A 27,659-nucleotide genomic window follows, 5' to 3' on the forward strand; every position below is an offset into this window, starting at 1 on the left:
CCATCATTCACTACTTCTGTCTCAATGGTTTTATCAGCCAAAAATGGGCACAGGCAATAAGGGGAAACTGCCTTGGTGTGTGTGACACACTGTAGTGTACAAGACTGACACACTGTGAGAGAGATTCCAGTCATGGACACATTCCAGTGGGAGTGGCGGACCGTACGTAGGCATCCTATGCACACACGCTGAACTGCGTTGGCAAGTGATACGTGTGGCTACAGAAAGAAGGAGAGCCATGTGACACAGATTAGGAGAGAGAGGCATGTAGAGAATGACAAAGAGGGACACGGGGAAGTCTGAAAAACAAGGGTGAGAGATAGAGAGAGAGATACAGAGGTCTGAGTGTAACAGAATAAAGTGTTTCTCCCACATGCAGACTTATCTGGTCGTATGATTGGCCAATTGTTTTATTTGTGTGGAGTGTGTAATCTTATTGGCTGATTCCTGTCCTCTTCTGGACTTAGATTAAAGGTCTTTCCAGTCATGCTAGTGGTAGATTGTGGTGGAACAAACTCCCATAAAACAATAGAATACTGTACATTAGAGTTTTTCAAAAGCAAAAACAATCATTTCTACAATCATTTATGTGCCCTCCTTTGCACTACAGCAAGTGAAATGTTATTTACCATTCTGTGTTGCAGACACCAGCCTGTATGTTGCTGCTTTTGCTAGGTGAATAAATGACTGGGCTGACTTCTTGCTTCCAAAGTTAATTTCATACAGCACAACGCAGAGTCATCCATGCTACATGTCTATGACATACTGGGAGAGAGATACATGATGTAGCGAGAGAGATAAATGGATATGTGTATTACTTCTAGGTAGAAAGATGGAGAGAAAGGAGAGAGCAATGGAGCGATAGAGGTAAGGGGAGATATAGAAAGAGGGATGGAGAAGCCTGTCTTATTTATAGGAAGGTAAAGAGATGGCAGGAGCATTGAGAAATGAGACACTCCTCCCAGGAGGCCATCTCAGATGTCCAGAATCCCGGGACTTTCCTGAGCCCCACTGTCTACCTGACACACACCTGTACATGTGATGGAGAGTCCAAACACTCAGTTAAACCATCATTGTATCCAGGGTTCAAATTACACAGTGGCTTTTCGGGGAGCCCTATTGTTCAGTGTGACACACAAGTCACATGCACACGCAGACATATGTGTGTGTGGCTGCGTGGTCAATAACAGGGTTATTGCGAAAAACACACACAACAAACACACACCACTGACACATTTGTACTATTTTTTTTTTTTCGAGAACCTTAATATACGGAAAATAAAATATAACCTATAACACAAAAGTGGACATTTTTAGAGCCCCCCCTGGAAGTCTGAGGGGAGACTTTCAAAGGCGATCGTGTCCTTTTCAGCTCCCCTGATCTTTGAACTATGTGTGTATCTGATATGCACTAGTCATTATTTTTGAGACACACAAATTTTGAATAGTAATTATAAAATATGCTTAATGAGACACGGGCACTTAAATGCAATTGATACAATTTATATATTAGAAATGATCTAAGGAAATCTCTTGTATTTTTGTTACAATGAAACACACACACACACACACACATACACCTGAAACATGTTCACACTGTATCTTTGTAAGTCTGTACACATTAAATAATCCTGCCTAAGTGACTCAGATATCCGACTTCAACACAATAATCACTTAATTACATCTTTCTATCTAAAAGCCATCTGTCATCCATAAACCTTTTTCCTTGCCCAGGAATTATGACCCCAGGGATGGGGTGCCCCTTAGAGTCACCAATATTCCTGACTGCATGATTTTAAAATGCGGCAGGAAACCCACTCACCCATATAGCGAGCACGCAAACCCCCCACACACACAGAGCCTGGGACAGGGATCAATCCCATTTATATGACCGAAATATTTATATAAAAAAACATGGTCCCAGAACGGAGACTTGCTGGACAGGCAGTCCCCGGGCTAAGAAAGTCCAGTTTATAGACAAAAAATTGGGGTGGCATGGTGGCACAGTGATTTGAGTCTCCAACCTGGCTCCACGCGTGAGGAGTTTGCATGTTCTCCCCATGTCGTCGTGGGGTTTCCTCCAGGGGCTCTGATTTGGACCCCTCGTGATCATGAACATGAAAAGTGGTTACAGAAAATGGATGGACATAAAAGAATGTGGGTTAAGCACAATGACTCATAATAACGAATGCACACACTACTTTGTGAAAACATTGTGTGGCTTCAGCAGTTTGTATGTAGTTACTCTTATTATTACTGCATAATTATAATTATTATGTACTAATTTCTCTGACTTACCTACAAATTTGACTTAAAGACAGACTTTGGGAAACAGGACTGTTTCCCGAGGCCTTAATACTGCGTAGTTGATTAGGTCTATCGTTTAACATAAAAAGGCTTCGGGAAACTCACCCCAGATCTCGTTAGTAACCTGGGGACTGTCTGCACTCCATGATTCCCCAAACAGAGTCACAGCAGACAGCTTAACCCCTAAGAAGTGGTTAATTATCTGCTGCAAAAACACTTCACACTGGTGCAGGACACCTCCCAAGTCATAATGTTGAACACCATTCATTCCCCCCTACACTGAGATATAGTTTCTCAGGTGGTTTATACATCTTTTGAAATTGAAAAAGTACCACTTCAACTACTGGCCATGATTGGAGAAATTCGTCTAGAAGCGGTATAGCGCGTTCAGGTGGTTTGGGTAGTGTTCAGAAGTAAAAAACTGGCCTGACTCCTGAGCCACACTGATAAGAATCACGTTGAGCAGACTCTGAAAAATACAGAAATACTATGTGGTACATAAAGCTCCAAAATGCCACTGACCAGGGCTTATGGGTGAGGATGCAGGAGCACTTCATATGTAAAATCAATAAAGACTTTCTGGATGGTTCTAAAGCCATGTCAAAAAGAAACGGACATACTTGTTCAGCCTTTACTACCTCAGCTTATCACTGATCAATGTCAGCTGACTAATCACATGGAAATGTTACGACTCAAATCGATACCAAGCCATTAAACATAATTTTCAGTGTTTTTCATTGTTCTTTTAACATCGCTTCGACATATGTGGCTGATATAACCCTGTTTATTCATGAGAAAGCATGAACGGGGGGCCCAGGAGAAGGGGGAATGAGGGAGTGTCTGGGGAGGATCGGATTTCAATGAGAAAAACGAAAGCGAAACGATTGCTGTTAACTGGCAGAAGCTGGAGGAAGTGAGGACTCATAAATAGGGCCAAGCAAGGAGCCGAGGACAGCGGAGAGTCGCCGGTTCAGAGACGGACACAGAGGCTCAGGGACACACAGATGGCCACTACTGAGTGTCTCCCCCGACACACACACACACGCAAAGACACACGGACCAAAGAAAGAACCAGAAACCTGCGAGAGAGAGGTAAAATCTCCCCCAGCCGTCGAACTCCTGGTTTCCTCCTGCTCTCTTTTTACCTAATATTATAAAAGCCCTCTCTGTTCCTGTTTCATCTGCCTCTTGATAGTTCCCAGGCTCACTCTGTGCTCTCGCACCAGCAACAGCCTGTACCAGCTTATCGCTGTCCCTCAGGCACACCTACGCACTCTCAGACAAGCTCACACTCATCCGCACGCTGTGCGCACCGACATACCAACCTGTCGCCTCACTCAGGAACAATCGCAAGCAGCCTCTGCGTGCATCTAACTCCATATACAAGAAAACATGCCACCAACTTCGTCCTCACAGAAATAAATACCTATCAGGCCGCTTTCTATATCTCACAAAAAATACATTATAAGCAGACACTGTCTTGGTTACAAAGACCTTTCAGCTTTAATAATACACCTGTGTGATTCCAAAGTAATAGTAGGCAACACTCTGAATAAATGGAAGACTAAGCTACAGGATAAACAAACATTGCTACTCTGATATGGGTGATGAGTGACTGGGAAACTACAGCAACAATAAGTGAATCTTTGTGTGTCGCTCGCTTTGCCATATTCTTTCTGCATGGAGGTCGTGCACAGTGATTTTACAGATGCATCGTACGGCGTACCTACGGGAGGTGGCGGTAACGGAACCCACAATGCAGCTGGTGTCGAGCTGGGCAGCTGCGTGTGTGCTCCGTTTCCACCTGCTTCCGACACTCCCAGAGATACTGACTCCCTGTCTAACCCCAGCTGGGACCTGGCTGTTAACCTAGGGGGCGAGACGGATGAAACGGAAGGATGTATGAGTGTGTGCCATTTATCTGTACACGCAAAGGGCAGGAAGGCTCCGAGTTTGTGCTTGGTGTGTCTCTCTGCGTGATGGCTTATTTGCCTACATGGACGTACATGCATGCCCAGCTGGCTTGTATGTGCGCATATCCGTGCTGTGATACAGTGGTATCTGTGGGACAGAGAATGATAATTATTTGTATGTCAGGCGACATGAACCATTTCACTATGATGGTATCTGTACATGAATCTGTCGGTCTGGTTCTGCGTGTACATTTGTAAGCGTGAGAAAATGTGCCTTAGCAGATGTGTGCCTTATTATTATTATTATATATATATATACACACACACAAGCACATAGATCTACATATTTGTTTCTGAACATCTATATATACACTATATACATATATCTACAGGTGTGTCTGATTGAGTATGTAGCAGAGTATATCTGTACTGTACGGAAGAAGATTTCTGTGTTACTCTCTATCTGTATGTGTGTGTATCCGTCTATCTGTGTGTCTGGTGCTATGTAAAGAGAAAGTGAAAGAGATATAGCAGGGGATTTCCAGTGCTCAGGGTGTGCGTGGTTGCTGGATGCAGGGGGGGGGGGTTGGTAATCAACCTCTAGTTCCACTTGAAGAACTCGACATTTGATCAACATGTGAGCTGCGTTCCTGAATGACACGTTTTCTCCCGGTTCGCCAGACAACAAGAGCCATCGGGAAATTCGTGTCAGCCAAGAGTGACGGCTGGCAACCACCAATCGCAGCAGCCCTCTGCTCTGATGGGGAGATGAGCAGTTAGATAGACTTACCCTGAAAATGTGTGAGGAATACAAAGGGAATGTTTCTTCATTCATCTCGTTTTCTACTAGAAGCGAATTAAAGTGCTTTCAAATACATCTTGTATCTGATGTCTATTTTTGCATCCTTATTTTTTCATACAGATCAAAGAATCAGTATTATGAAAGAAAAACATGACGGAAGGAAATAGCCTTTCTGCGGAGTTCTACATTTTCTGTTTTCTGGGCAAATTTACAGAAATATGGCAGACATTGAACCACAGTGATGAGAACTGAGAAACTTCATTTCCTCATCCATGTGTTGTCACATGACATCTGTCAAACACTCACACTGGGAGACAATACTAAGACCAATAACATTACAAAGCTGTCTGACTGGCATCAAAGGTTTTATTTTCAATTAATAGAAACAGCGCTTAAAAATTGAGAAAAACAGTCTGAGTCGGTGTATTTTGAAGCATATATTTTCTTGAACAGACAGGTAGCAATTACATATTAAAAGCTATTTTGTGGTTTTGGATCATAAATAATTAAGTAAAGTGAATTAGTAATGCTTATAATTCATTTCAAACTTGAAAGTTGTCAGTGTATATCACACCAAAATGAGAAAAATACTTTAGAATAAAGTTAAACAATCAGAACGGGATCCAACAGCTTACACAAGACTTACAAGAAGACACTGCTCTCCCTAACAGGCTAAACCAGTTACAGAGATGGTGATTCACATCAGTGGATCTGAAGAAGATAAACATGCAGTTAAAAGTAAGCCACGTCAAAGCTGAGCCTGCTTGTGGCCCTTGAAAGCACATAACTAAACTGCGAAACAGAAGTGTATAATGATTCACGCGCAATTACTGTCAGTGGTTCTTAATCAATACTGTGGGGGTTTTGCTGCATTTTTCTATGGGATCAAATTAAGTTATGCAAACATGGGATGAAATAGAATTAGAAATAAGTTACACAAATTACCTTAACGGACACGTTTGATCCCTACATAGTGTCTGTATGGCAAGCCAAATTGTCTTTCTTTTGGAATAAGGCATCATTGTCACGCCCAGCTCCGTCCGATCCTCGTGTGTGCCACGCCCACCTCGTTACCTCGTGTTAATCCCTGATTGTACTCACCTGTTGCCTGTTCCTTTTGCCTAGTCTTGTGTATTTAGTCCGTGTCTCAATCTTTATCCCCCAGATCTGTCATTGTGGTGTCATGCTTTGTCTTGTTTGCCTGTTGTTAGCCCTGAATAAAACCCCTTTCGAGTATTTCCGGCTTACTCTGCTGCTTCCCCGCTCGCCTGCACGCCGTAGCGTGACAATCATTAATTAAAGAATATGAATTCAAGATATCTACATTGCAATTCTGACTAGTTAGAATTGTATTTTTCTAGTAAAATTCATATTACAGAGGTCTACAATTCAGTTTATACTAGTCATATATTCCTATTGACTTCCATTGTATTTTTGCCTCACATATTCTAAATTCAATTTTTACTAGTAAAAACTCATATTGTAGATATCTAATTTAATATTTTACTAGTAAGAAGTCATTGTAGGTATCTGTAACTACATTTTGACTACTAAGAATTCCAGGTCTACATATCCATAATTGAGTTTTAACTAGTAAAAATTTAAATACTGATCTCTACAATTACATTGTAAGATCTGAAATAACATATCCAGAGTGAAAAAAATCATTGGAAGTCAATGGAAATATAACAAAACTGCATTATAGATATCTATAATATGAATTTTTACCAGTAACAATACAGTTCATGTAAAAAGGATTCATATTAGTCAGAATTGATTTATAGTTATCTGGAATTTGTATTCTTACTAGGAAAAGTTTAAATTTAACTAGTAAGTTAACTAGTAACATTATTTTTGCTAGCAAAAATGTAGTTATTCTGAGTGCGTCTTGTCCTATTAAAAGACAATTTGGCTTGATAATATGTCTGAACACTTATGTAGCTTTACCTTATCAACGCACCTTTGACTTTGTAAACGTTCAGTCCATCTCCCCAGTGTCCCTGTAGGCCTTTTCTCTGCTGGTGGTCTTTACCAGATTCTAAAATTATTTAAATCTAACCTCAGGTGTAAAACATACAATTCTACTGTGTCATTGGTTATTTAACAAAAATAAATAACCCCAAATTGTCATGAGTTACAAGGCACGGACCAGGGAAGCAGGCAAAGGAGATAAGGACAGGGGTAAAAGGATTTAATAGGTAAACAAAGGGGCAAAAGGAACAAACAGTATAACAATACAATGACAGAACTAGGGAAACAGACTGACATGCACTTAAATGCACCAGACTAATGAAAACAACCCGAAACAGCTGATATGGGGAATCCACACAAGGGTTTTTTTTTCTTTTTACCCCTGTTGTGTCCGGCAGTTTAGCAAGCAGGATGTTAGTCTGGGTGCTTTATTGTGCCAACACTTTTATTTTGCCAAGTGGAGCTTCGGATTAAGCTCCTCTTGTTACTTGAGGTATACTCTTTATTCGCCGTTTTAGATTATCGCGCTATTAAGCCGGAGCCGACAGGGAAAGTTAACTGAAATAGGAGAGATAAAGAGAGGAAGAGAGGAGGGAGAGAAAGAAGAGAGGGAAAAAGAGAAGGAAAAGAGAGAAAGAAAAAAAAGGGGGGAGGGGGTCAGATAGAGAGAGAAAAACAAGGAAAGAAAAATAATACATAACAAAAAGAAAGAGTAACAAAAGGACAGCATCTGCATCTTAGTACTGGGCATTGTATCATCACACCAGCTGCTGTATCTGAAAAACAAGATCCAGGTGCCACACAAACAGTATACATACAGAGAAACCAGTGGTACCATTATGACAGAGAATAAGCTTGTGCCAGTATCTGCTTCTGGAATTAAATACATTAATACCAAAGAAAAACATACATAAGCAGACCAACAGGAACTGAGAAGAACGGTGGGAGGCCACACACACACACACACACGTATATATGCACACACACGTACATATGGACACGCACACACATACACACACATTCACACCCACCCACATACACAAAGAACGCGCACATACATAGACATGCACACGCACACACACACACACGCACATACAAGATAGCCCAGGGCTTTCTTGCCCTATTTTATCCCTCTCTCCCCTTCTTGTCTGGGTGTATGTGTGCATCTGTGTGTGCGCATGTGTGTATGTTTGTGTGTTGTGAGTGTATGTATGAGTGTGCAGGTTAACATGGAATGATTCCCAATGAGTGTGCGAGGCCACAACAATGCCGCCCCGGGGCCCCCCAGACAGCCAGGAGAGCCCCGAGCGATCATGGACCCAGCCGCCACACAGCGGCCACTGGAGGGCTGGGCGTCCACCCAAGGAGGCAGAGGGGGGAGGTACAGGGCGCCCCCCCACCGATGAGCACGAGCCAGGAGCCCCACGGTGTAGTTAAAAGAGTTGGGGGGTGAATAGCTGATGATTCCCCATTACCTATGTGTGGTGTAGGTGGATGTGGGCTGGGGAGGGCATGGGGTAATAGGTGATAACGCCACAGGGCAGCGGGCATCAGGCAAGACACGCCCGGACGCGTGGCACCAACACCCAGGGGGGCACCACCGCCCCCCGCCCCAACCCGAGGAGGTATCTGGAGCCTCATCTGCGCAGGCGTCGCCGACAAGCCATTCATGCACAGATACCCACATTCACCAAACACTCACACCCCACCACCCCCCCATCACCCACGTGCTTCCCCATCCCAGGCCATACATGCAGACATATAGAACATGCATACTCACCAGATACACACACAGACACACAATCCACACAAGATTAACGAGGGGGGCGTGGCCACAAGAGGGTTGGACGGGCAGGTCATAACACAAATGGAGACGTCATGTGTGAAAAAACAAGTACAACCCATGATTCAATACCTTACAGAACCACCTTTAGTACCAATAACTTGAAGTAATCATTTTCTATATCGCTCACATCATTGTTGAGGCATTTTGGCCCATTTTTTTTTACAATGTTGCCTCATTTCATTAAGGTTTGCAGATATTTGCTTTTGCACAGCTCTAAGGTCCCACCACAGCATTTCAATTGGATTGAGGTCTGGACTTTGACTGGTCTATTAAAACACCTTGATTCTTTTCTTTTTCGGTCATTCCGTCTGTCTTGAATGTTTTTCACTTGCGAATAATCTTTCTCACTGTAGAATAATGGACTTTAAATTGTTGGTAAATGGCCATATAACTCTTCCCAAATTGATGGGCAGCAACGATAACTTCTCTGTGATCACTGCTGATGTCATTCCTCCTTGGCATTGTGGTAACACAAACCTGAATGCTCCAGACCAGCAAGCTGCCAAAACTTCTGCTTTTATAGATGTGGTCATACTTGCTGATGATCAACTAATCAAGTGCATTTGATTAGCAGCACCTCACTACTACTTACCCTCTTAATTCCTGTGGAAGCTTAATTTAACTTAATTTTTCACACACTGCATCTGCATTTTGTCTTTGTGTTAAATAAATAATGACATGATTTAATATTGTATGTTGTTGTTCATCTGAGGTTGCATTCACGTAATTTTAAGACCCGATAAGGACCAGATGATTTTTTTATGTCCTAATACGTAAAACCTTAGAATTGACAGTATAGGCTACTTTCTTTTTCACATGAGTAGATTGCTTTGAATTAGAATATGGGTGATAAAACGTACGACACAAGTTTCTGATTTTACCAAAGGGTAATGTTAGCATGATACTAGGTATACTTAGTGAACTAGAACAAGAGACTAAATATGTCGTTTTGATATCCATCCATCCTTCCACGCGCCTCCTAACCGCTTATCCTGGTCAGGCTCATAGAGAGCCTGAAGGTGGCGATCATGGGCGTTGCAAGAATTGTTGGGCCCCTTAAGTTTGTAACTTTATTATCGGGGCATAACATACTGTGTCAGTGATAGATAATACGGGTTTCCTTAAAAGCAGAGATACTGACTAACTCAAACTTTGACACCTTTCGGTGTTATTTGAAAAATACGCATCGATCGCTCGGACGTTGATTACTCGTCCTGGACGCCCGAGGGGCGTGCCCGCGTGAGCTGTTATTTGCGTGCGCGCCCCCTGTTTACAGGCAGGAGTTTTAAGTGTATTCATGGTACGAGAAACCTGCAGCCCATAGTAATCTGTCCACCAATGTAGCACTTAATATAGTGATGTAATTATAGCCGGGGAACAAGCCCGAAACGGAGTGTTTACGCGCTGCGAATAGGAATCAATCGTGTAACGGCGAAGTTCAGACTGTAAGGCTAGCTATGTATAGGTCCCTGTACTCGTTCCGCTCTCCGGAGCCGAACTCGCTCCACTTCGCTGTCGGCGAGACTTTCCTCATCCTGGAGAGGAGCAATCAGCACTGGTGGCTCGGCTCTCGCTGCAGTTCCGGCGAAACCGGCTACATCCCGGCGTCCTACATCGAGAGAATACAGGTGAAACGGGTCTTTTCGTAGCGTCAGTCCAAGAAAAGGGGATTTTTGGTGGGCGATGTTAGACATCCATAAGGGAATGTGAGAGCCGTGACCCGGTTGAGTTGAACCGATTTCTTTTACGCCCGTATTGAATTTTGGTTAAGTGTTTCTGGACCTTGAGGAGTGGACTTTCCCCCCGCACATCGGCGTGCGTATCGAAGTGTTTCTGATCCTTCACCGTGAAATTCTGTCATCCAGTGCGCCGAAAAATAAAGTACCTATGTACTGATCCGGACTTTTTTTGTGTCACCTGGTGAAAAACTCAGCTGGAAAATGTCACGCTTTATCGCGTTCGGGGACGGTGACGGGCCCAAAGCCGGCGGAAAATGAACCATGGGCTGGCAGGGTGAAGCCATCCGGCACCATTTCTGTCCCAAGAATGACGTGGTTCAATGCCGTAAATAATTATAATAGAATAACCATTTGTGACCAGCAAAATGCACATATAATAAAACAATAAGCAAACATATCAAGAATAAAACAAAAGTGCGACTATGCCAAAACGCCGATGGACTGATGTCATGCCCTGGCGCAGTGAAATATAACTCGACACAAATTCCAGGTGTGAACAAAGTCTGGCAAAGTTGCTGCCGAGATTTTTTCCTTTGTAAAATGTGCATGTCTCTTTTTCTCCCCAGTTACATGCATGACATGTTGTGGCGACTCTCCTGCCCGGTTGCCCTTCTTTCAAAGCAGCGGATTAACAGAACGGAATTAGCATATCGTTTTGCGGCGGCGGTGTGGTTTTTATTTTAATTTTTTTTGGTGTATTGATGCAGGGACGCTGCACTTTCCCCCGAGGCCTTCCTGGTTATTCCAGGCAGCCACCAAGGCCTAATTAGTTTGTTTATTCTTTGACTGTATCGCAGTTTTATAATTAGATAGCTGGATATTTCTTATTATCGACAAAGGTCGGATTTTTCATCTTCATTCAGCTGGGACTTTGTCATGCTGTCCCTATAGAAGTGTACAGTGCAACATGCGGGCGAAACGGGGTTCTATGTATATGGACTTGTGTGCAAGACTGAACGGCAAGAGGCTTCAGCTTAAGACTGCAGACTATGCATAGTGCAAGTAAAAACAGAAGTACAACAACACATGATACATACGCTGGATATTTTAAGTACAAACAACCCAAGGAAGCATAGAGCAAAAAAAAATGCTGAATGGTAGATTAAATAAACCCTGAGCTTTAAGTATAGCAGCAAAAATTACCTATAGAGTAATGATAAATGCAGTGCCATTGGGGAGGGAAATGGGTCCATTTTAGGCTCTGGCTGGTTGGGGAGGGTCTTGACGACCCCTGGAACTAAGCTGTTCTGGCAGAACTGGTTCAGATACTCCAGTATATATCAGTGTTTTAATGAGGAGGTGGTTAGTGTAGGCGTGTGTCTGAGATGCTGTTGAGCTGTTTGCAGGTGAGAGTGTGGATCAGGCTGATATTGGTGCAAGGGATTTTTAATCGTTGTGTTTTGAACTAATGCCTTTGCTAAAGAATGAAATTATTTCATTCATACTAATGAAATTAGCTGCTAAGTTCATGTTGATTCTTGGCCACAATATTTCACTAAAATATGCATCTACTTTTGTGCTGACAAGACCTTCTGGAAATGCGTCGTGTCAGATCAGCCAGTTTAATTAGCCATATTTGCTGAGATATTCTGATTGTGTCGCTCATCTCCCTCATAATAACCTGGAGCAGGGATCTGCTTTCCTCATGATCCGTGCAGCCACCCCTTTGCACGTGTTGGTTCATTTTTGTGATTTTGTTGTGTGTCTGTGTGGATAATTTGGACAGGGGGAGCATTAGTTCACTATACATTTACTTCACATTTTTAGTTATTTAGCAGATGCTTTTATTCAACATGACATACATTTTCAGTGAAAGCAGAGTCAGACATTCCCTGGAGGAAATGGTGGCCTCACTCAGGGGATCAAGAGTGAAATAACTTTGCTGCAGAGTTGTGGTACTTGAGTTTGGAGTTGGACTTGAGTCCGGTTTTGAGTCCACATATGAATGGAATCTCGTTTTAACTTGGTCTTGACTCTGAACTGAACACTTGTGACTCGAAAAACTTTCCTGATTCCATAGATTATGCCTGCAGTCTGTAAGTGGCTGTAGACCACCCCCTGGTTTCTTATATTAGCGTTGATATTTTTCAACATCGTGCCTCCACCCACACAGTTAAATTACGTCGTCGTCATGTCTGGTTCCAGAACCAATTTTAAATGTGTGGAGCAGGGTACAGTCATGTTACACTGAACTTAGTAATTACTACAGGAAGCAGTGGAGGTGTGTTTTTATTATCTTTGCTAAATCATTTATTTCTCAGTTGAGAATAATTATTTATTAGTTGGTGGTCATTTAAGATAAATCATTTAAAATTTCTCTTCAATTTATGCTATTTGAATTCAGATTCATGGTATACAAATGAACTGTGACATCTCGGATGCATCCCTCTGTTGGGCTCGATCTTGAATCAGACTCACTTTATCAAAGATAGTCTTGACTTGGACAGTGTTGTGTTTGGTGGACCCAGGTATCCTAACCCTCCGAGTCACACACTGTTAGGCTATGCTTTCTCCCTCTCCCTCCTGCCTTTTTGAGTAATATTGCTTGAGTGTTCGCCCCTAGGGTTGGTGTGTGTGCTCCGAGACCTATAGGGTCGTACGCCAGGGAGAAAAGAGGGGGGAAAAAAAACAATGCCAAGGGGTTCAACCAATGACGAGCTGTGGCTTTGGAGGGCTGAAGATTCTTGTAATTCTTACAAGAAAACGGTTCACCGGATCAGATGGAACCTGCAGTGAGCCACAATGGGTCTCTCATTGATCCTGTGCAGAGAAAGTAGAGGAATATTTAATTTAATCTTAGAAAATCCCCCACAGAGTGGGACTTTAATCAGACTGGGTAATTCAGGAACTTTATTAAGTAGTCTGACTCTTTCTGTGAGGGTTTAAGTGTACACTTAAATTTCACTTGGGGGAGTTCTTGTCTAGACTCTCAGCCACTGGAGAGCTCTGTCAGTGCCTCTTCAGCCGGGGATCCCCTGCAGCACTTTCCCTGCTAGGCAACAGAACGAGGCCATTAACAGAGTGTGGCTGTCTGTTTGGGGGCCCTTTTGATGGGGTTGGCAAGGAGCAGCACCGATCTTAGGCCGTAGCCGCTGCTCATGACTGACATCTCCGTCATTCTCAAACAAAAAAAGCATGGATTGTTGCCTGGTCTCCACTGTAAACCATCTCCAGTTGTACTAATTACTAGAGCTGCTGACATTTTTTCCCTTCCATCTAGCATCCACGGAGATATTTAAAACAACGTTAAGATGATTCTGCCCTCAGGTCATTTACCCCCAGGCCACGTGTTCACTGGCCTTCATTATCTCTGCTGTCCAATGGAAGGTGTCAGGCTGCTTGCTGTGGAGGGGGAGTTTGGTCCTCATGCTGTCAAAAAGCACTGCATATGGGCCTTCACCTTTTTTTTCCATTTGTTTGCCTGTTCATCCATCTATCTGTGTCTTTTCCATCACTGTTTCTCCACCACAGGACTGTGGTGTCACTCCACTTATAATCTGCGCGAATGTAACTGTGCTTAATTGTTTGCATGCAGGTGAATCAGATCACAGTTCAGACATCAAAGCCGTCAAATCCACCACTTTGTAACTGCCGAGAAGCGGCTTATTAAGGTCTCGTCAGCTGGTTTCCTTTCCACAGGATTACGCTGAAGCCAGATTTATTTTCTGTGACCGTTCAGTCTTTCTATCGCATGTGCTGACTTTCTGTTGATGCAGCAGAATTACATCCTTCCTCTCGCCCTCGTTCGTTCCTGCTCAGGCCCCAGAACAGGATGAGGTTCTACAGTCGATTGACCGGGCGATCGAAGGCATCCATAACAGGGCCATGAAAAGTGGGGGCAAGTACAACCTGGAGCAGAGAGAGGTGCTACAGTGAGTACCTTGCTCACTCAGGCCTTTGAGTAAAGCTCCTTTAACCTTTAGATCCAGGCCGTCAGAGCAAGCGGCTGTAGCTTCTTAATGGATCCCTTCACGCCAGAGCAGCTGCAGTCTCTCTGTGGGATGAAAGCGGCTGCTTTTGCCCTAGAGTCCTCCATGTAAATGGAGACACGTGGTCCCAATTGGTTCTCCTGAAGTTCCTTAATATCTCTTTAGTTGTAAGTGGTCTCTCTCTGTCCTTCTCAGGTGCCTCTCTGTCCCTTGTTGTAGATTCCTACGTATAACTGCAAGGTTATTGTCTCTGTGTCTTATTTTCTTCTTTTTTGATTAGTGAATAGCTGCTTTGGCCTTGACTCCCTTGATTTAATGCAGCTACGTAGGATGACGCCTGTCCTCCTCTGTCTCAGGAAATTGATCCATCACAGGAAGGAGATTCTCTCCCGTCGGAGCCCGACTCCAGCTAACCACAAGCAGGGCCTGCCAACATCCACCAGTGACCTTTTCTTGGGCCATACCTCCCAGCCTCCAAATGGGCTGACCCGTTCATATGGGCGCCAGGCCAGCGAGCCGATGTCAGAGAGCCCTGAGAGTATACAGGGAGAACAGGGATTGTACGAGGTACCGCAGACTGTTAATAAATTGATGTAGAATGATATATTCCTCATACATTGCTTGTCATCTCATATTTTGCAGTGTTTTAGGTATCGAAACTTTTACCCTTTTTTTTTAGCAGATGCCAACATTCATTTTTGAAAGCAGTCAGGTAGTTTCTCAAGGGCCCCACAGCCAAATCTCTGTGCCAAACCTGGGATTCAAACTAGTGACCTTCTCATCACAGGCAAAGCAGCCTGACCCTCTGAGTCACAGAGCACCCCTTTGCTTCTGTCAGATAGTCTGAATCCGCGTATCTCTGTCCCCTGGCAGGTTCCACCTCAGCCTCGGCGTGCGGCCCCCATTACCCCACCCCCCCCTGAGAAGCGCAGAGGTGTCCGGAGAGCAGGTAGGTGCCCCCCCCCTCCCCCCCCAGCGTCCTATACTAGTCCTTAAAGCGTCTTCACTGTCTGAACTTGGATTGTCTAACTCATCATCACAGCTGGGCTAATGTACTGTCGGTCTTTGCAATAATGGTTCTATTTACGGCCCAAATCTGTAAAAGGGGCCAAGCTATTGTCTGACTCTGTTCGCTGTAATTAACTGTCTAGCCATGTCTTAACTGTGTTATTTGCTGTCTGGCCCTTTGTCGAAGTCGTATTTATTAACTCAACAAAAGCTGTTTGTTTAATTTGATGAGCGAATCGCGTCTCTTCTGCTCTGATTCTCTAGTCTGTTCAGACTCATGACGTCACATCCTGTTGCTCCGGTCCCTCATCAATGTAGCTTTACAGCTTCTCTGAGTGTCTTCTCTCGCCTTCTGCGGGTGCAGCTTTACCCCTCCTCTTAAGCGTCTCCCTGTGCTTCCTCTGTGTGTTTCACTAGACCAGTGCTTCCCAGTGGAAGGGAGCAATAATTTGGACTGTCTGGGGGGGGTCCCCAAGAATTGTGCTGGGAAACACTGCCTACTCACCTGCTACTGTTGAAGTGATTGCTCAGCTTTGAAGACCACAGCTGTGCTTTCCATAGTAAATCTTGACCTTCACCCTTCCTCTACACCCTGCTTCCTCCTTCCGTTCTCTCTCTCTCTCTCTCTCCCTCCCCCTCCCCCCCCCCCCATTCCTGTGGCACTGCAGCAGAGGTTCCCTCTAGGACTTCCTCGATGGCGGCTGGCTCCGCCCCTCCTGCCAGTGTCGGCCCATCCTCCTGTGGAAGCTCCGTGTCACTGGACTCCAGCTCCTGTCACTCAGCCATATCTTCGGACGTCAGCCTGCCCAGTGTGGCCAGCAGCACGCCTCCCCCAGTGCCCAGCCGTGTGAAAGTCTCGGCCCCGCCCCCCCCTGCCCACACCACTCCTGAGTTCTCCCCTCCCTCATCTCAACCCTCTCTCCCGAAAAAGGGTCACGCGCCTCAGCCCCCTGGCTCCTCCGTGTCCAGCATTCAGGAGCAGCCCCAGTTGGCCTGCCCTGCAGATCAGGCACCTGAGTCCATCAGCCCCTCAGGGAGTCCTACCAATGGAGTCCATGTTCCCATGACGATGGGGGCGGAGCTGATAGAGCTTGTGCGCAAGAACACCAGTCTCAGTTACGAACTGTCGCGCGTCGCTGTGGGTGTGGTTGTGGGCCACCTGCAGACTGCAATCCCACAAGCTGCCCCAGCCCTGGAGAAAGTCCTCCTGTCATTGGTGGAGAGCAAGGTCAGTGGGCGGAGCTGGTCTGGGAATCCTCCTGTCATTGGTGGTGGGCGGTGTCTGTAGCTTGGTCTTCCATTACCTGGTTGTGCACTGCTACCTAAGATGACGATAATTAAAATGAGCATTTAATTTTAATTTCTAATTCAAGCGAGACTGACCCCGCACCCTAGATGCTTCTTAATAAGAGTGTCAGTCCTACTGGTGTGATCTTTACCCTGTTTCTAAAGGAGGGAAGTCGCCTGTCAAGGGCTGACGAAGCGAGATTCTACTTGTGACTCGGGAGTGACTTGTGAATGCCCTGTATGGGAATATGTGATGGGCTGCTGAATTAGATGGTTTGCGGGGTCATGTTTGGACTGCTGTAAAAGCTGTTCCGTATCGGTCGTTACTAGTATAGCATTCACATAAATATTGGTATTGTTAAGTAGTGTAACACTGCACTAGCACTGACTGGACGGTGACCCAAACCCCTTTAACCCATGTAATCTTCAGGAAATTGTCTGTACGGTGTTTTGCGGGATCACTCAAGCCACTGGATGCTTTGGTTGACTTTAGTCCCTCAGGGGGAATATTTCGTATTCGGCTGCCTCATGTCAACATTTAATGCTGCTGAGTTTTATGTTTCCTTATGATTGCTTCACAAGGTTGCTGGGCTCAAATTAGAGGTGCCCCAGTCCGATATACGGGATCGGTATTGGCACAGATCCATACCTAGTTAGACAGATCGGTTATTGGCCATATGTGACCAATCCATGTCCAGTACTTACTACTTTAGTTTTCGGGAGTCTGTAAAGTTCCTATTTCTTGTTAAATCGATCTGTACAATAAATGGCACAGTAGCTCTTTCCTGTTTTAGATGATTTTTGTAAGATTCAAGCTGAATTCTAATGCTGCCACTCAGTTTTTTTTTGCCACTCGTGGGTCTGAGTGCCGTGACTTCTGCCTGCTGTGACGTCATGTGCATACTCTTCGCAGTAGAAGTGTAAGAACATCAGATAACAGGGTGACGATCTAGAAGTATCTCATGCTTTTAACAACAATTAGTAGGACAGTGATTTCAACTTTGTAAAAACAAAGTTTTGAGAGTTTTGGAAGCGCCACGTTGTGCAAAATCCCACTAAACAAACTGCACAGAATTGTGCAGGACAACGCGGGTAATATATAAAAACGGCAGCGGGTGATTTGGGAGTCGCTGGCTTGGGCTGTTTTGCACACTCGCTTCAGCTTCTGATACACAAGAGCTGTTATGGCAATGAAGTGTAAGTGACGCTGTTGCCAGTGGGAGAGATTGTGGGGCATTTTAAGCATTTTCAACTTGTGCATCCTCTCTTGGAAGATATTTAAACTGAACAATAAATGCCTGAAATGCTTAAAACGATGTACAAACAAGGTGGAACCGCATGTTATGTATGTTTCCAGTAGCCTAATTAACAGCTTTTTTTGGCATACGTTTTTTTTTCATTTGTATTTACTAGTTTAAAAAAAGAGTTCAGGTATCGGGTTGGTACTCATATCGCCCGATACGATCCCGATACCTGGAGAAGGTAGCGGGACTGAAAAAGTGTGATTGGTGCCCATGTTACTCAGATCCACAGGCTGCTTTTCACATTCAGCAGTTATGAGGGTTAGTGTGATGATTCTCCAGTATCTCACCGGGCCGTGGGATGCTGGGGTGGTTTAGCAGAGGATATGGTTAATTTTCAAAAAATAAGCCATGCCTTTCTCCAGACTTGCTCCACCTCTGCCCTGCAGGACCTAGGCATGGAGTTGCCACGGGGCCAGGTGTGCCACGACGAGCAGAGGCTTGAGGTGATCTTCGCCGACCTGGCCCGGCACCGCGAGGACGCCCAACAGCGCAGCTGGGCTCTATACGAGGACCACGCCCTGATCGCCTGCTACCTGGAGGAACTCCTGCAGATTCTGGTGGGAGAGCACGTTCACTGCGCGTATGCTGTCAGCTATTATTTAATCATCCTATTAAAGACTAAAGGTCTTTTTCTGAAAATTCACTCCAAAACTGCTGGAGTAGTTCTCCACACATGACTGTGTTTGTTGGCTGTTTAGCTTTGATTTTTCTCCCTATTTCGTTGTAAATTAGAGTGGGATTGAGGTCTGGTGAGTGTGCAGAATATTGAATTGCTTTACTTCATATTTCTTCTTCAGATAGGTTGGACAGGGTATTTGTACATCGTTTCCACCAACATGGAGGCAGAGGTGGTGCTGGTTCTGGGCTGGTTCTCACTTGATACCTTTTAAGAACCTGCCCGCATTTCCACTGGTCTCAACAAAGAACAGAAAGAAAGTTACATAGGCAGAAGTGAGAGTAAAGTAAAGGTCCATATGAATTCTGTTTTTTGGATTTATTTTGATCCGTTTTGAATTTTGTTTTTATAAGCCACCAAACCATAAATAAATAAAAGAACCTTTAAGGAGACAAGTCTCAGTTTTCAGAGTATTACTCATTACACTTTTTCTCTATTGCCTGTATCCTCTTTTGTCTCCTTAAACGCTGTATTTCTCCCCATTTTGAGGTATGTTTATTCTTACTCGCTGTTTTACTTCTGTCCCTTTAAGGATTGCGCAGTAATAGTCTTCTAAGCACTGAACTTTGCTGTTCAGCTCATGATCTCTTTGCCACTTGAGGACTGCAGTATTATATTTTTGGACCTGCAATATGTTTATAATTTATCATTAAATCTGGCCAGCAGATAAAACTTTCATTTTCCACAGAAGGAAAAAAAAGATGCAACTCTATTTCGCTAATAAGCACTGTCAATCGGTTATCAATCAAATTTTTTGCAAATTCTGAGACCAGCTTTTCTGTGATGCCATGCTGGAGTCATATTTCCTGGCACAGTGTCAATTTTTTTTCGGTCAATGTACGGAAACTTCCGGATTGGGACTAGCCCAGCACTAGCTCATGCAGTACTTTGGTGGAAACGGTGTAACAGTGAGCCCATTGCTCAAAGTTTAACCAGAAATGCTAAATTATAGGGTGTTCAAAAGTTTTTTGTCTGGAAGTGTACCTGCACACACACTCACACACATACATACATATACATTGTATTCATATCTTTGTGGGGACCCTCCATTCATTTCTATGGGACAAACTGTAGTCTCAACAATGACAAGCTTAACCCCTATCCAGCCCTAACCTTAACCATACTGTAAGTAATAAAGCGAAATGCAAGACTTAGTTTTTAGTTTTTTGATTGCAGTCACAGATTTTTATAAAATTGAATTTCCCCTGACTGTCAAAATAGCAAGCTTTTATTGCATTCTGTGGACAATTGGTCCCCACAATGTAATATATACATAACCCACACATACACACACATGCCATGCCTGTGGGCTGCTGGTACCCCCTGCCCCCTTCCTTCACACTGTGTTGTGTTACAGTGTAATGGTGACATTCACTGGAATCCATCTGCCATCTTCCCCAGACGGATGCCGATCCAGAGGTGTGCCGGCGTATGTGCAGAGCCAACCAGTTTGAACCTGTGCTGTCCATCGTCACTTACTACCAGATGGTACGCCTGACGCTGAAGCCCCGCCCACAAAGGCATGCCTGTGAACACAGGCCCACGTCACCACAAAATCCAGACTGCATTGCGTCAGCATGCTGGGGATCAAGCCTTGTTCTGCTTCTTGGTAACAACCCAGAAATGCAGAAAATGTGTTTGATTGGCTGGCTGCTCAAGTTGCTACCTTGAGTGGCGTCCCCTCTGGGCCCGTGTGGGGCAGGGTATGCAGCAATGTGACTATCGACTATGTAGAATTTATGCAGAAGTTTAAATGATCCTTTCCCCAAGAAGACCTTAATGGCTGTTACTACCAGGTTTATAATCTAATTCCGGTTGAAAGTACTATTTAGTTACGAATACTTTTAAATTTTACATTCAGAAAGCATCAGATGTGTATATTCTTTAGTTAGGGTTCGTTTACGTGCTGTAGTGTATGCAGCATGTAAGTGTACCTACTGTAGGCTTAAATAGTCCTAGATCTGTGTAAGTGATTTTTCAGGTGTTGGTCTTGGTGTCAGCGGCTAAGCTAATTTTGTTTGACTCTCTTCTACCTCATTGTGTGATTCTACAGGTTAGAACCCTGTGGTTCTAACCTGGTTCTAATGGTCAATTAGTCTGGTTGATGTATACAAGATGCATGCATGGTTGATAAGGGCAAAAAGTGCAGGGGTGCAGTGCAAGAACTGTGGAATAAATATTAGGCATCTCCTGATCTACTTTTTTGTTACCCAGATCCAATCTGACCCATCCAGTCCAATCTTTTAATAAGTATTTAAATATACATACGCATAGTAGGCTTTTGTTCCTTCTTTGTCTGACTAAGCTTCAAGGTTTCACAGTATTTCCTAATGATATTTCGGAAACTGCATGCTGGGTGGCATTCCGAACATTTCAGGTAGCCGTTGGGCCACTTTCTGTTTGGAAATTAAAGAATTTCCACTCGGCTGATATGTCGAGTTTGCAGTTTCAAGCCATGTATCTCAGGCATATCGCGGCATGTGACGGAACCTTACAGTTTACGCCAATGATGTAAATTTGGCAGACGCTGGATATTTAAATGGATCAGGCCAATACTGATCAGTTTAAAAAAAAAAAAAAATGCCTGGATCCAGCCTGATTCTGGTCATTATCGACTCGGGACGTCAATGAGAAATACAAAATGTACAGTAATATATATTAAGGGCGGTGAGTCATTTGCGACAGTGAGGTAATGTGTGGTAACTGGAAGGAACAACTGAGCGAGGGCATTTGGGGAAATAAGCAGTTCTTGTACGCAATTTTGCTGCAGGGCTGGATAAAGTCTTGCTGTTACTCTCTGTACTGCCTGACTCTGACTCTCCTGACCCCCGGCGTTTGGCAGGAACACCGCAACACCCTGCGTCTGCTGCTGCTTAAGGTGTTCGGTGCCATGTGCAGCCTGGATGCCGCCCTGATCTCCGCCCTCCTGAATTCGGTGCTGCCCATGGAGCTGGCCCGGGACCTGCAGACCAACACCCAGGGTGAGCACCACGCACGCACCACCCCGTCGGTTGACGTGTCGGTGTCGGCGTTGGTCTGCTGCGCGAGTCTCAGTAGATGTCGATATTTACACCTCAGTCAATATTCAAAGTTAGCAGAACAGATGCTCTTCCTCCAGTGTCCTTGTACGCTGATGTATGTAAAAGTACTTACTACGTACTTATTTAGCTTAAAACCTCTAGAGATAAACTCTGAAAGTGTTAAGCAGGTGTGTGTTTGACTGGTAGCATTTTTGGTACAGTTGGAGGCCGTATGAGGCTATGATGTTTTCAGACTTGCTGATAGCCGGCAGTTTAGCTGTATAGCAGATGAGACCGCAAAGGTCAGACGGTTTAATATAAATGTATTATTCATCTCTCTTTCACATGTTCTTGTTTTGTCTTCTCTTCTCCTCCTGCCCGCATCCCTCTGCAGAGCATCAGAAGATGTGCTACTCTGCTCTGGTGCTCTCCATGATCTTCTCGATGGGGGAGCAGGTCCCCTTCCATCACTACGGTATCCTGGGGCTTCATGCCTCACTGGGGGGGGGGGGGGTGTCCTGTTCAGGGAGCCGTGAAGCTCTGGACGCCAGTGGGTGTGATCCTGCTGTTTGGTTTTAAGGACTGTCTGAAATAGCCTTTGTCTCTGTGTCTCCTCGAAGACCAGCTGAATGGGAATTTCGTGCAGTTCCTCATGGAGGTCATTGAGGACGGGCTGCCGTCTGACGCCACGGAGCAGCTGCCCGATCTCTTTGTTAACCTGCTGCTAGCCTTCAACCTGCACTTCACAGGTCTGTGTGCCTCTGTGTGTAGGTCATATATATATATAATATATAAAATATATATAATATATAGATTGTGGTGTCCATATGTGCCCACAACGTGTTTAAAAGCCCGGTTCTTTGACGTTGTGAGATCCATTTTTTCAGTGATGTGTGACTGCACGCAGAAAACCAAAATACCACAAGTCTTGTGCTTTGTTTGGTTATTATGGTTAAGGTTACAGCTGGGTAGGGGTTAAGGTGATCATGGGCAATACTAAGGTTATGCCCATAGAAATGGCTGGGGAGTCCCCACAATTATAGTAATATATGAAGTGTGTGTGTGTGTGTGTGTGTGTGTGTGTGTGTGTGTGTGTGTGTGTGTGTGTGTGTGTGTGTGTGTGTGTGTGTGTGTGTGTGTGTGTGTGTGTGTGTGTGTGTGTGTGTGTGCGTGCGTGCGTGCGTGGCTTTAAGCAGCCCAATTCGTCCCCCGGGTGGCTCTTCGCCTGTCTGTCATCTGATGAGCACCCAGAGAGTTAAATTAAAATTCTGCGTCATGTTTATTTTAGTCTGAGCTACATTTCACTTGTGGATTTACTAGTGGCCTCTGTGCAGAGGGTTAGGGGGAGGTGGGGTGGTGCTGTCAGCGCGGGGCCTGTGGGACAGACGCTGAGGTGTTTCCCGCCGCCTTCAGTGCCCGACAGCAACATCGTCATGCAGACGCTCATCAGGAGACTCAACGCCAAGACCCTGACGGAGAAGGTGCTTTTGCTCCTCAACCGGGGAGGTGAGGTGGCACCAGCCTACTCAACTGTCTGTCTGTGAGTTGGGTTACTGTATGGGCCAGTCTGTTTGTGATTTGTTTTGTTACGGGCCAGCTGTCCATCTGTTTGTCTGACTGTCTCCCTGTTTGTCTGACTGTCTCAAGCTGTTTCGTTTGCCGTTCTTATAAGGTATTTTAAATGATGCGTCATATTATTTTAATGTTGTTGAATACAATTGAACATTTTTTTTCTTAATTTTAGCTTTGTGCCAAATAATTGTTTATTGATCATATTTAATAGCTCTCAACTGAATGAATAGTCTCATTAACGATTGGTTTGTTTCAAACTAGAGAGTTAATTGAACTGTTCATAGCCTGAAACTGTGTCCAGTGATATGGATTCAGAGGGAGAAGTCATTAGTGTGTGTGTGTGTGTGTGTGTGTGTGTGTGTGTGTGTGTGTGTGTGTGTGTGTGATTGGTTATGAATATGTTACATTATGGGAATGAAATGTCCCCACAGTGTGATTAAAAACCTGTCATTTTGAAGTTGAAGGGGAAATTCTGTGACTGCAATCAAAATACTAAAAATACCAAAAGTCTTGTATTTTGTTTGGTTAGTTATGGTTAAGGATTGGGCTGGGTAGGGGTTAAGGTTGTCATTGTTGGGATTAGGGTTATGCCTATGGAACTTAATGGACCGTCCCCACAAAAGTATGAATACAAAGTGTGTGTGTGTGTGTGCGGTGCTCTATTGAGTCTAAAGACACACTGTGCTGCGCTCTCACCAGATGACCCTGTGTGCATGTTCACGCACGAGCCCCCCGCCCCCAATGCGGTGCTGAAGTTCCTGCAGGACGTCTTCGCCAGTCGCGATTCCGGCCACATATTCTACCGGACTGACATGATGGTGATGATCGACATCATCGTGCGACAGATCTCTGACCTCTCCCCCGGGGACAAGGTGAGAGGGTATGCGGTGTCCAGAGGCAGCAGAGGGACATCACAGTCGGGTCCTTCACTAAGGCCCTTAACCCCCAATTGCTCCACGGGCTGCTGACCCTGCTTTCTCTAAAATGTGCTTTGAATAAAAGTGTCTGTTAAATAAGCGTAAAATATGTTTTATTTTTATTTTTAAATAAATGCTTGTTTCCTTAAGTTTCGAGTCCCACAGCAGAGTCCCTCCCGGGATCCCAGCTTCGTCGTCTGTTTAGTTCCTTAACTGCTGTATCTCTAGGCTGAGCGCCTCTCAGTTCTGGCTTTGGAGTAACAGCTCAGTGTTTGATGGCCTCCCTGTCATTGGCTGGCTAGTGCTTGTCATCCTCCCAAGGAGATGCGGGATGTGTGTTTAGGCAAATTGGCGTCTCGAAAGTGTTGAAAATGTCTGTGTGTGTCCTGCAGTGGACTGCTATCCTGCCCAGGGTGTCCTCTGCCCTGTGCATTATGGGACAGGCTCCCTGCAACCCTGTATTGAATAAATTACCCGTAGATGGAAGGATGTTCATTATGCATTTGTTTTTAATTGAAGAAAATTTAGTAGTTTTTGAATTAATTCCCGTTTTCTCCCGTTCCAACCCTGCACCGCCAGCTGAGAATGGAGTACCTTAGCCTCATGCATGCCGTCATCCGCTCCACGGACTACCTGGAGCACCGCCACCGACTGCCTGACCTGCGGAGAGCGCTGGCACGCATCCTGGAGGAGGAAGAGGGGGAGGGGGATGTCTCTGAGGGCGGAGATGCAGCCAGGAAGATGGACAGGCTGATAGTACAGGAGATGTTCCGGGAGTTTCCTCAGATCGAACAACAACAAGAGGAGGACGAGGCCTTGAGGGAATAAGCCTTCCTCTGGCTGTCCTGTCTGTCTGCTTCTGTCTCTTAAACTTTCTGTTTCACTAAGCGTACCTTTTAATTTTTAACCAGTAGGCCTTATCAGTTGGTTTCAACCAGTATGAACTGGTCTGCATGCTCACTAGTTGAACTATTCGTATCAATTACCAATAGACTATAACTGACTTCTGACAATGAACTGTTGCCTCTCCAAAATCCTGCTCGAGTCCAGCTGAAAAATTTTACTGGGATATTTTATTGGAATTTTCTTTTTTCTGTCTGTTTGCATCCGTCTTTCAGTCTGTACCAGTCTGTCTGCTGGTGTTCAGGAAGGTGCTGCTGGAGTCCTAGTATTAAATCCCAGTATTCGCTAAGTGTTCATGACCCGAGAATAACTCGACATGTGGTGTTAAACGGCACACCCACGTACAAGCAGACGCTCGCTAATATGCACAGTGCATACATCCAGACACACTCATGTGCAACATCAGTCTCGCACAATGCACACATAACAAACTCTAACACTCGCTACACACTACACACAAATAGACTTGGTCCAACTCATACGTACATGCTCAGTATTGGTATTGACAAACTGTAACCACTATACAGTCTTATTTATACAGTAACACACACACACTCCCAACACGAAAGACATGCTAATCCATGTGTTCTTGGGTGAATGTATGACATTAACAGAAATCTCTGATGTATCCATACAATAATGTGAGAAGTTACAGCAGTATATTTTGCTTTAGTAAATATAGGTCTCACATTTGAACTAACAAATGTTTTCCCAAGAGTTTAAGGGTCTTTTGAATGGGGAAAATGTCGACAGAGTGTATTTTCGTAAATAATGCTAAAATAATAAAACAAGAAAATTGTTCTCATGGGTGTCATGTTACCAGCACAGATTGCTCTCCATTTTAATTTGCGTTTGGACTTACAGCTTGGACAGACACATTTTCTTAAGCTCTGTGGAATAACAGTTCAAGTCACATAATGTAGGTGTGCATGAAAGTTAAGATGATTGAAAATCAGGACAGTTTGAAACAATGTGTCCAATTTACCTAGAAAAACGTCCAGAGGGCAATGATCAGACTTGTCCCAGGTCTGTGGCATTTCGTTACACGCCGGAGGCCTTCCTGTGGTGTGAGATTTATCCGTGTGCAGTAGTCAGGTTTAGCTCAGCTACTCCGTGTGTAGAGGGGGGTGCTGCTAACCCCCCCCCCCCCCTTCCCAGAGAGACAGGGACACAAATGCCAACTGTCACCTACTGCCTCACAGTGACTCGTTTCCGGAGCTTTCCGACACTGACGAGAAACATGACAGGCATGAACTGCAACCACTGCACAGAAGTATCTGCAGGCTATGTTTGGCACTGCCAATAGGCAAAAATCTGAAATGTCTTACGTATGCACAAAATAGTTTTAATCAGGTATGGCGTTGATTGACATCCTAAATCAGCCTGTCCAAGATATTTATGTAAAATAAACATGGCCATGAGTTTAGTTAATCTCCTTAACATAATCATTCTTGACCATATGGTTTATTGTAGGATCAGGTTGCCCATCCCCCTGGCAAACCAGTCTGCAGTTTTAGATACCAGCCGGAGTCCCTTTCAGCTAAATTTCCCGGTAGCCCCAGGAAATTTCACTGCAGCACTTACTTTTGGGTTAACGCAAGTACAAGTGCTAATTTCAGGCATTGTTCAGCAGTGGCTGTCAGCAGGGTGCGCCGTTGCGTCTGCCTGGGAGACTGGGATCGGTTCCTATGTTTCCCTGGTCTCCCTGTGAACGATTAAGGAGATTAAAAATGCAAATGGCCCTCTGTGAAATTAGAAGCATTTCATCTTGCCTGTAAAGGAAAGCAATAAATAATCACTCTCATATGGATAAGTCAGAATTACTCTCCACATTAAATTAAGGTATTAATTAAGGGTAGCCGTAATTATTAAGATAAATTGGCGAACAAACCGAGAAAAAAAAACAATAAACGCGTGTCAAAGAAAATGATGACTTTAAAATCTATATAGAAAATGTATATAAAAACTTAACATTACAGATGAGGTCTAACTCTCATGGCCGTACTCTTCGAGCAGCCATCGCATTTCGGGGTCATCTCTTAATTTTATTTCTAAACATTGCTGTCTTGTCACTCCTAATGTATCGGCTGTACTCGATCTAATTATCTAAATGATCGACTCACTACATCTCGCTCACATAGGCCTATCGGAAAAAAAACTTCAGGTAGGCTATTAATTTAGATAATTTGATTCATTTTAGATAATTTATTTAATTAATAACACCCCAAAATCGAATTGTAGGCCTAAGTGTGATGAACGTGTGAGCTGTGTGGGTGCCGGACCCCCGCTGCCGCTAAAGTGAGATTTTAATTTAATTTAGCTTTTTAACACCGTTGCGTTTGTGTTTCCAGTGAAAGTGAACAGTACTAAGGCTGCTCTCCGAATGGGGGATACACTGAATCGGATCGCACACAACGCAATAGATGGAGCCTAATAAAAATTACGCAATTGCAAAGAGCGTTTTT

The 27,659-nt window shown here is 44.4% G+C and overlaps 1 protein-coding gene and 1 long non-coding RNA gene across 4 annotated transcripts; both read left to right on the forward strand.

Moving 5' to 3' along the window:
* The first annotated feature begins 3,143 nt into the window (after positions 1-3,143).
* On the forward strand, positions 3,144-5,097 carry LOC140592304 (uncharacterized). The gene is made up of 2 exons (XR_011992673.1): positions 3,144-3,399; positions 4,902-5,097. It is a non-coding gene; the product is annotated as an uncharacterized lncRNA (long non-coding RNA).
* A 4,954-nt stretch (positions 5,098-10,051) lies between these two features.
* On the forward strand, positions 10,052-25,995 carry LOC111860022 (NCK-interacting protein with SH3 domain). 3 transcript variants are annotated; one of them, XM_023843268.2, is made up of 13 exons: positions 10,052-10,467; positions 14,338-14,450; positions 14,864-15,074; positions 15,381-15,456; positions 16,187-16,743; positions 18,493-18,663; positions 20,184-20,270; positions 21,625-21,763; positions 22,197-22,277; positions 22,423-22,551; positions 23,216-23,308; positions 24,074-24,246; positions 24,871-25,995. In XM_023843268.2, the coding sequence occupies exons 1-13, from the start codon at positions 10,297-10,299 to the stop codon at positions 25,117-25,119; spliced, it is 2,250 nt and encodes a 749-aa protein (XP_023699036.1). In that variant the 5' UTR covers positions 10,052-10,296; the 3' UTR covers positions 25,120-25,995. The 3 variants fall into 3 exon arrangements, with proteins under 3 accessions (XP_023699036.1, XP_023699035.1, XP_072571695.1); XM_023843267.2 differs by having other exon boundaries at positions 10,053-10,467; positions 16,184-16,743; XM_072715594.1 differs by lacking the exon at positions 10,052-10,467 and adding an exon at positions 10,484-11,068 and having other exon boundaries at positions 16,184-16,743.
* Positions 25,996-27,659: the final 1,664 nt, after the last annotated feature.

Source organism: Paramormyrops kingsleyae, chromosome 8 (assembly GCF_048594095.1).
Source record: "Paramormyrops kingsleyae isolate MSU_618 chromosome 8, PKINGS_0.4, whole genome shotgun sequence".
Taxonomy (NCBI): domain Eukaryota; kingdom Metazoa; phylum Chordata; class Actinopteri; order Osteoglossiformes; family Mormyridae; genus Paramormyrops; species Paramormyrops kingsleyae.

Excerpts from the sequence above, each read along its gene's own strand:
- LOC111860022 (XM_023843267.2), top strand. The coding sequence starts at position 10,297 with ATGTATAGGTCCCTGTACTCGTTCCGCTCTCCGGAGCCGAACTCGCTC. Across the intron at positions 10,468-14,337 it reads CCTACATCGAGAGAATACAG|GCCCCAGAACAGGATGAGGT; the intron begins GTGAAACGGGTC and ends GTTCCTGCTCAG. Across the intron at positions 24,247-24,870 it reads ACCTCTCCCCCGGGGACAAG|CTGAGAATGGAGTACCTTAG; the intron begins GTGAGAGGGTAT and ends CTGCACCGCCAG.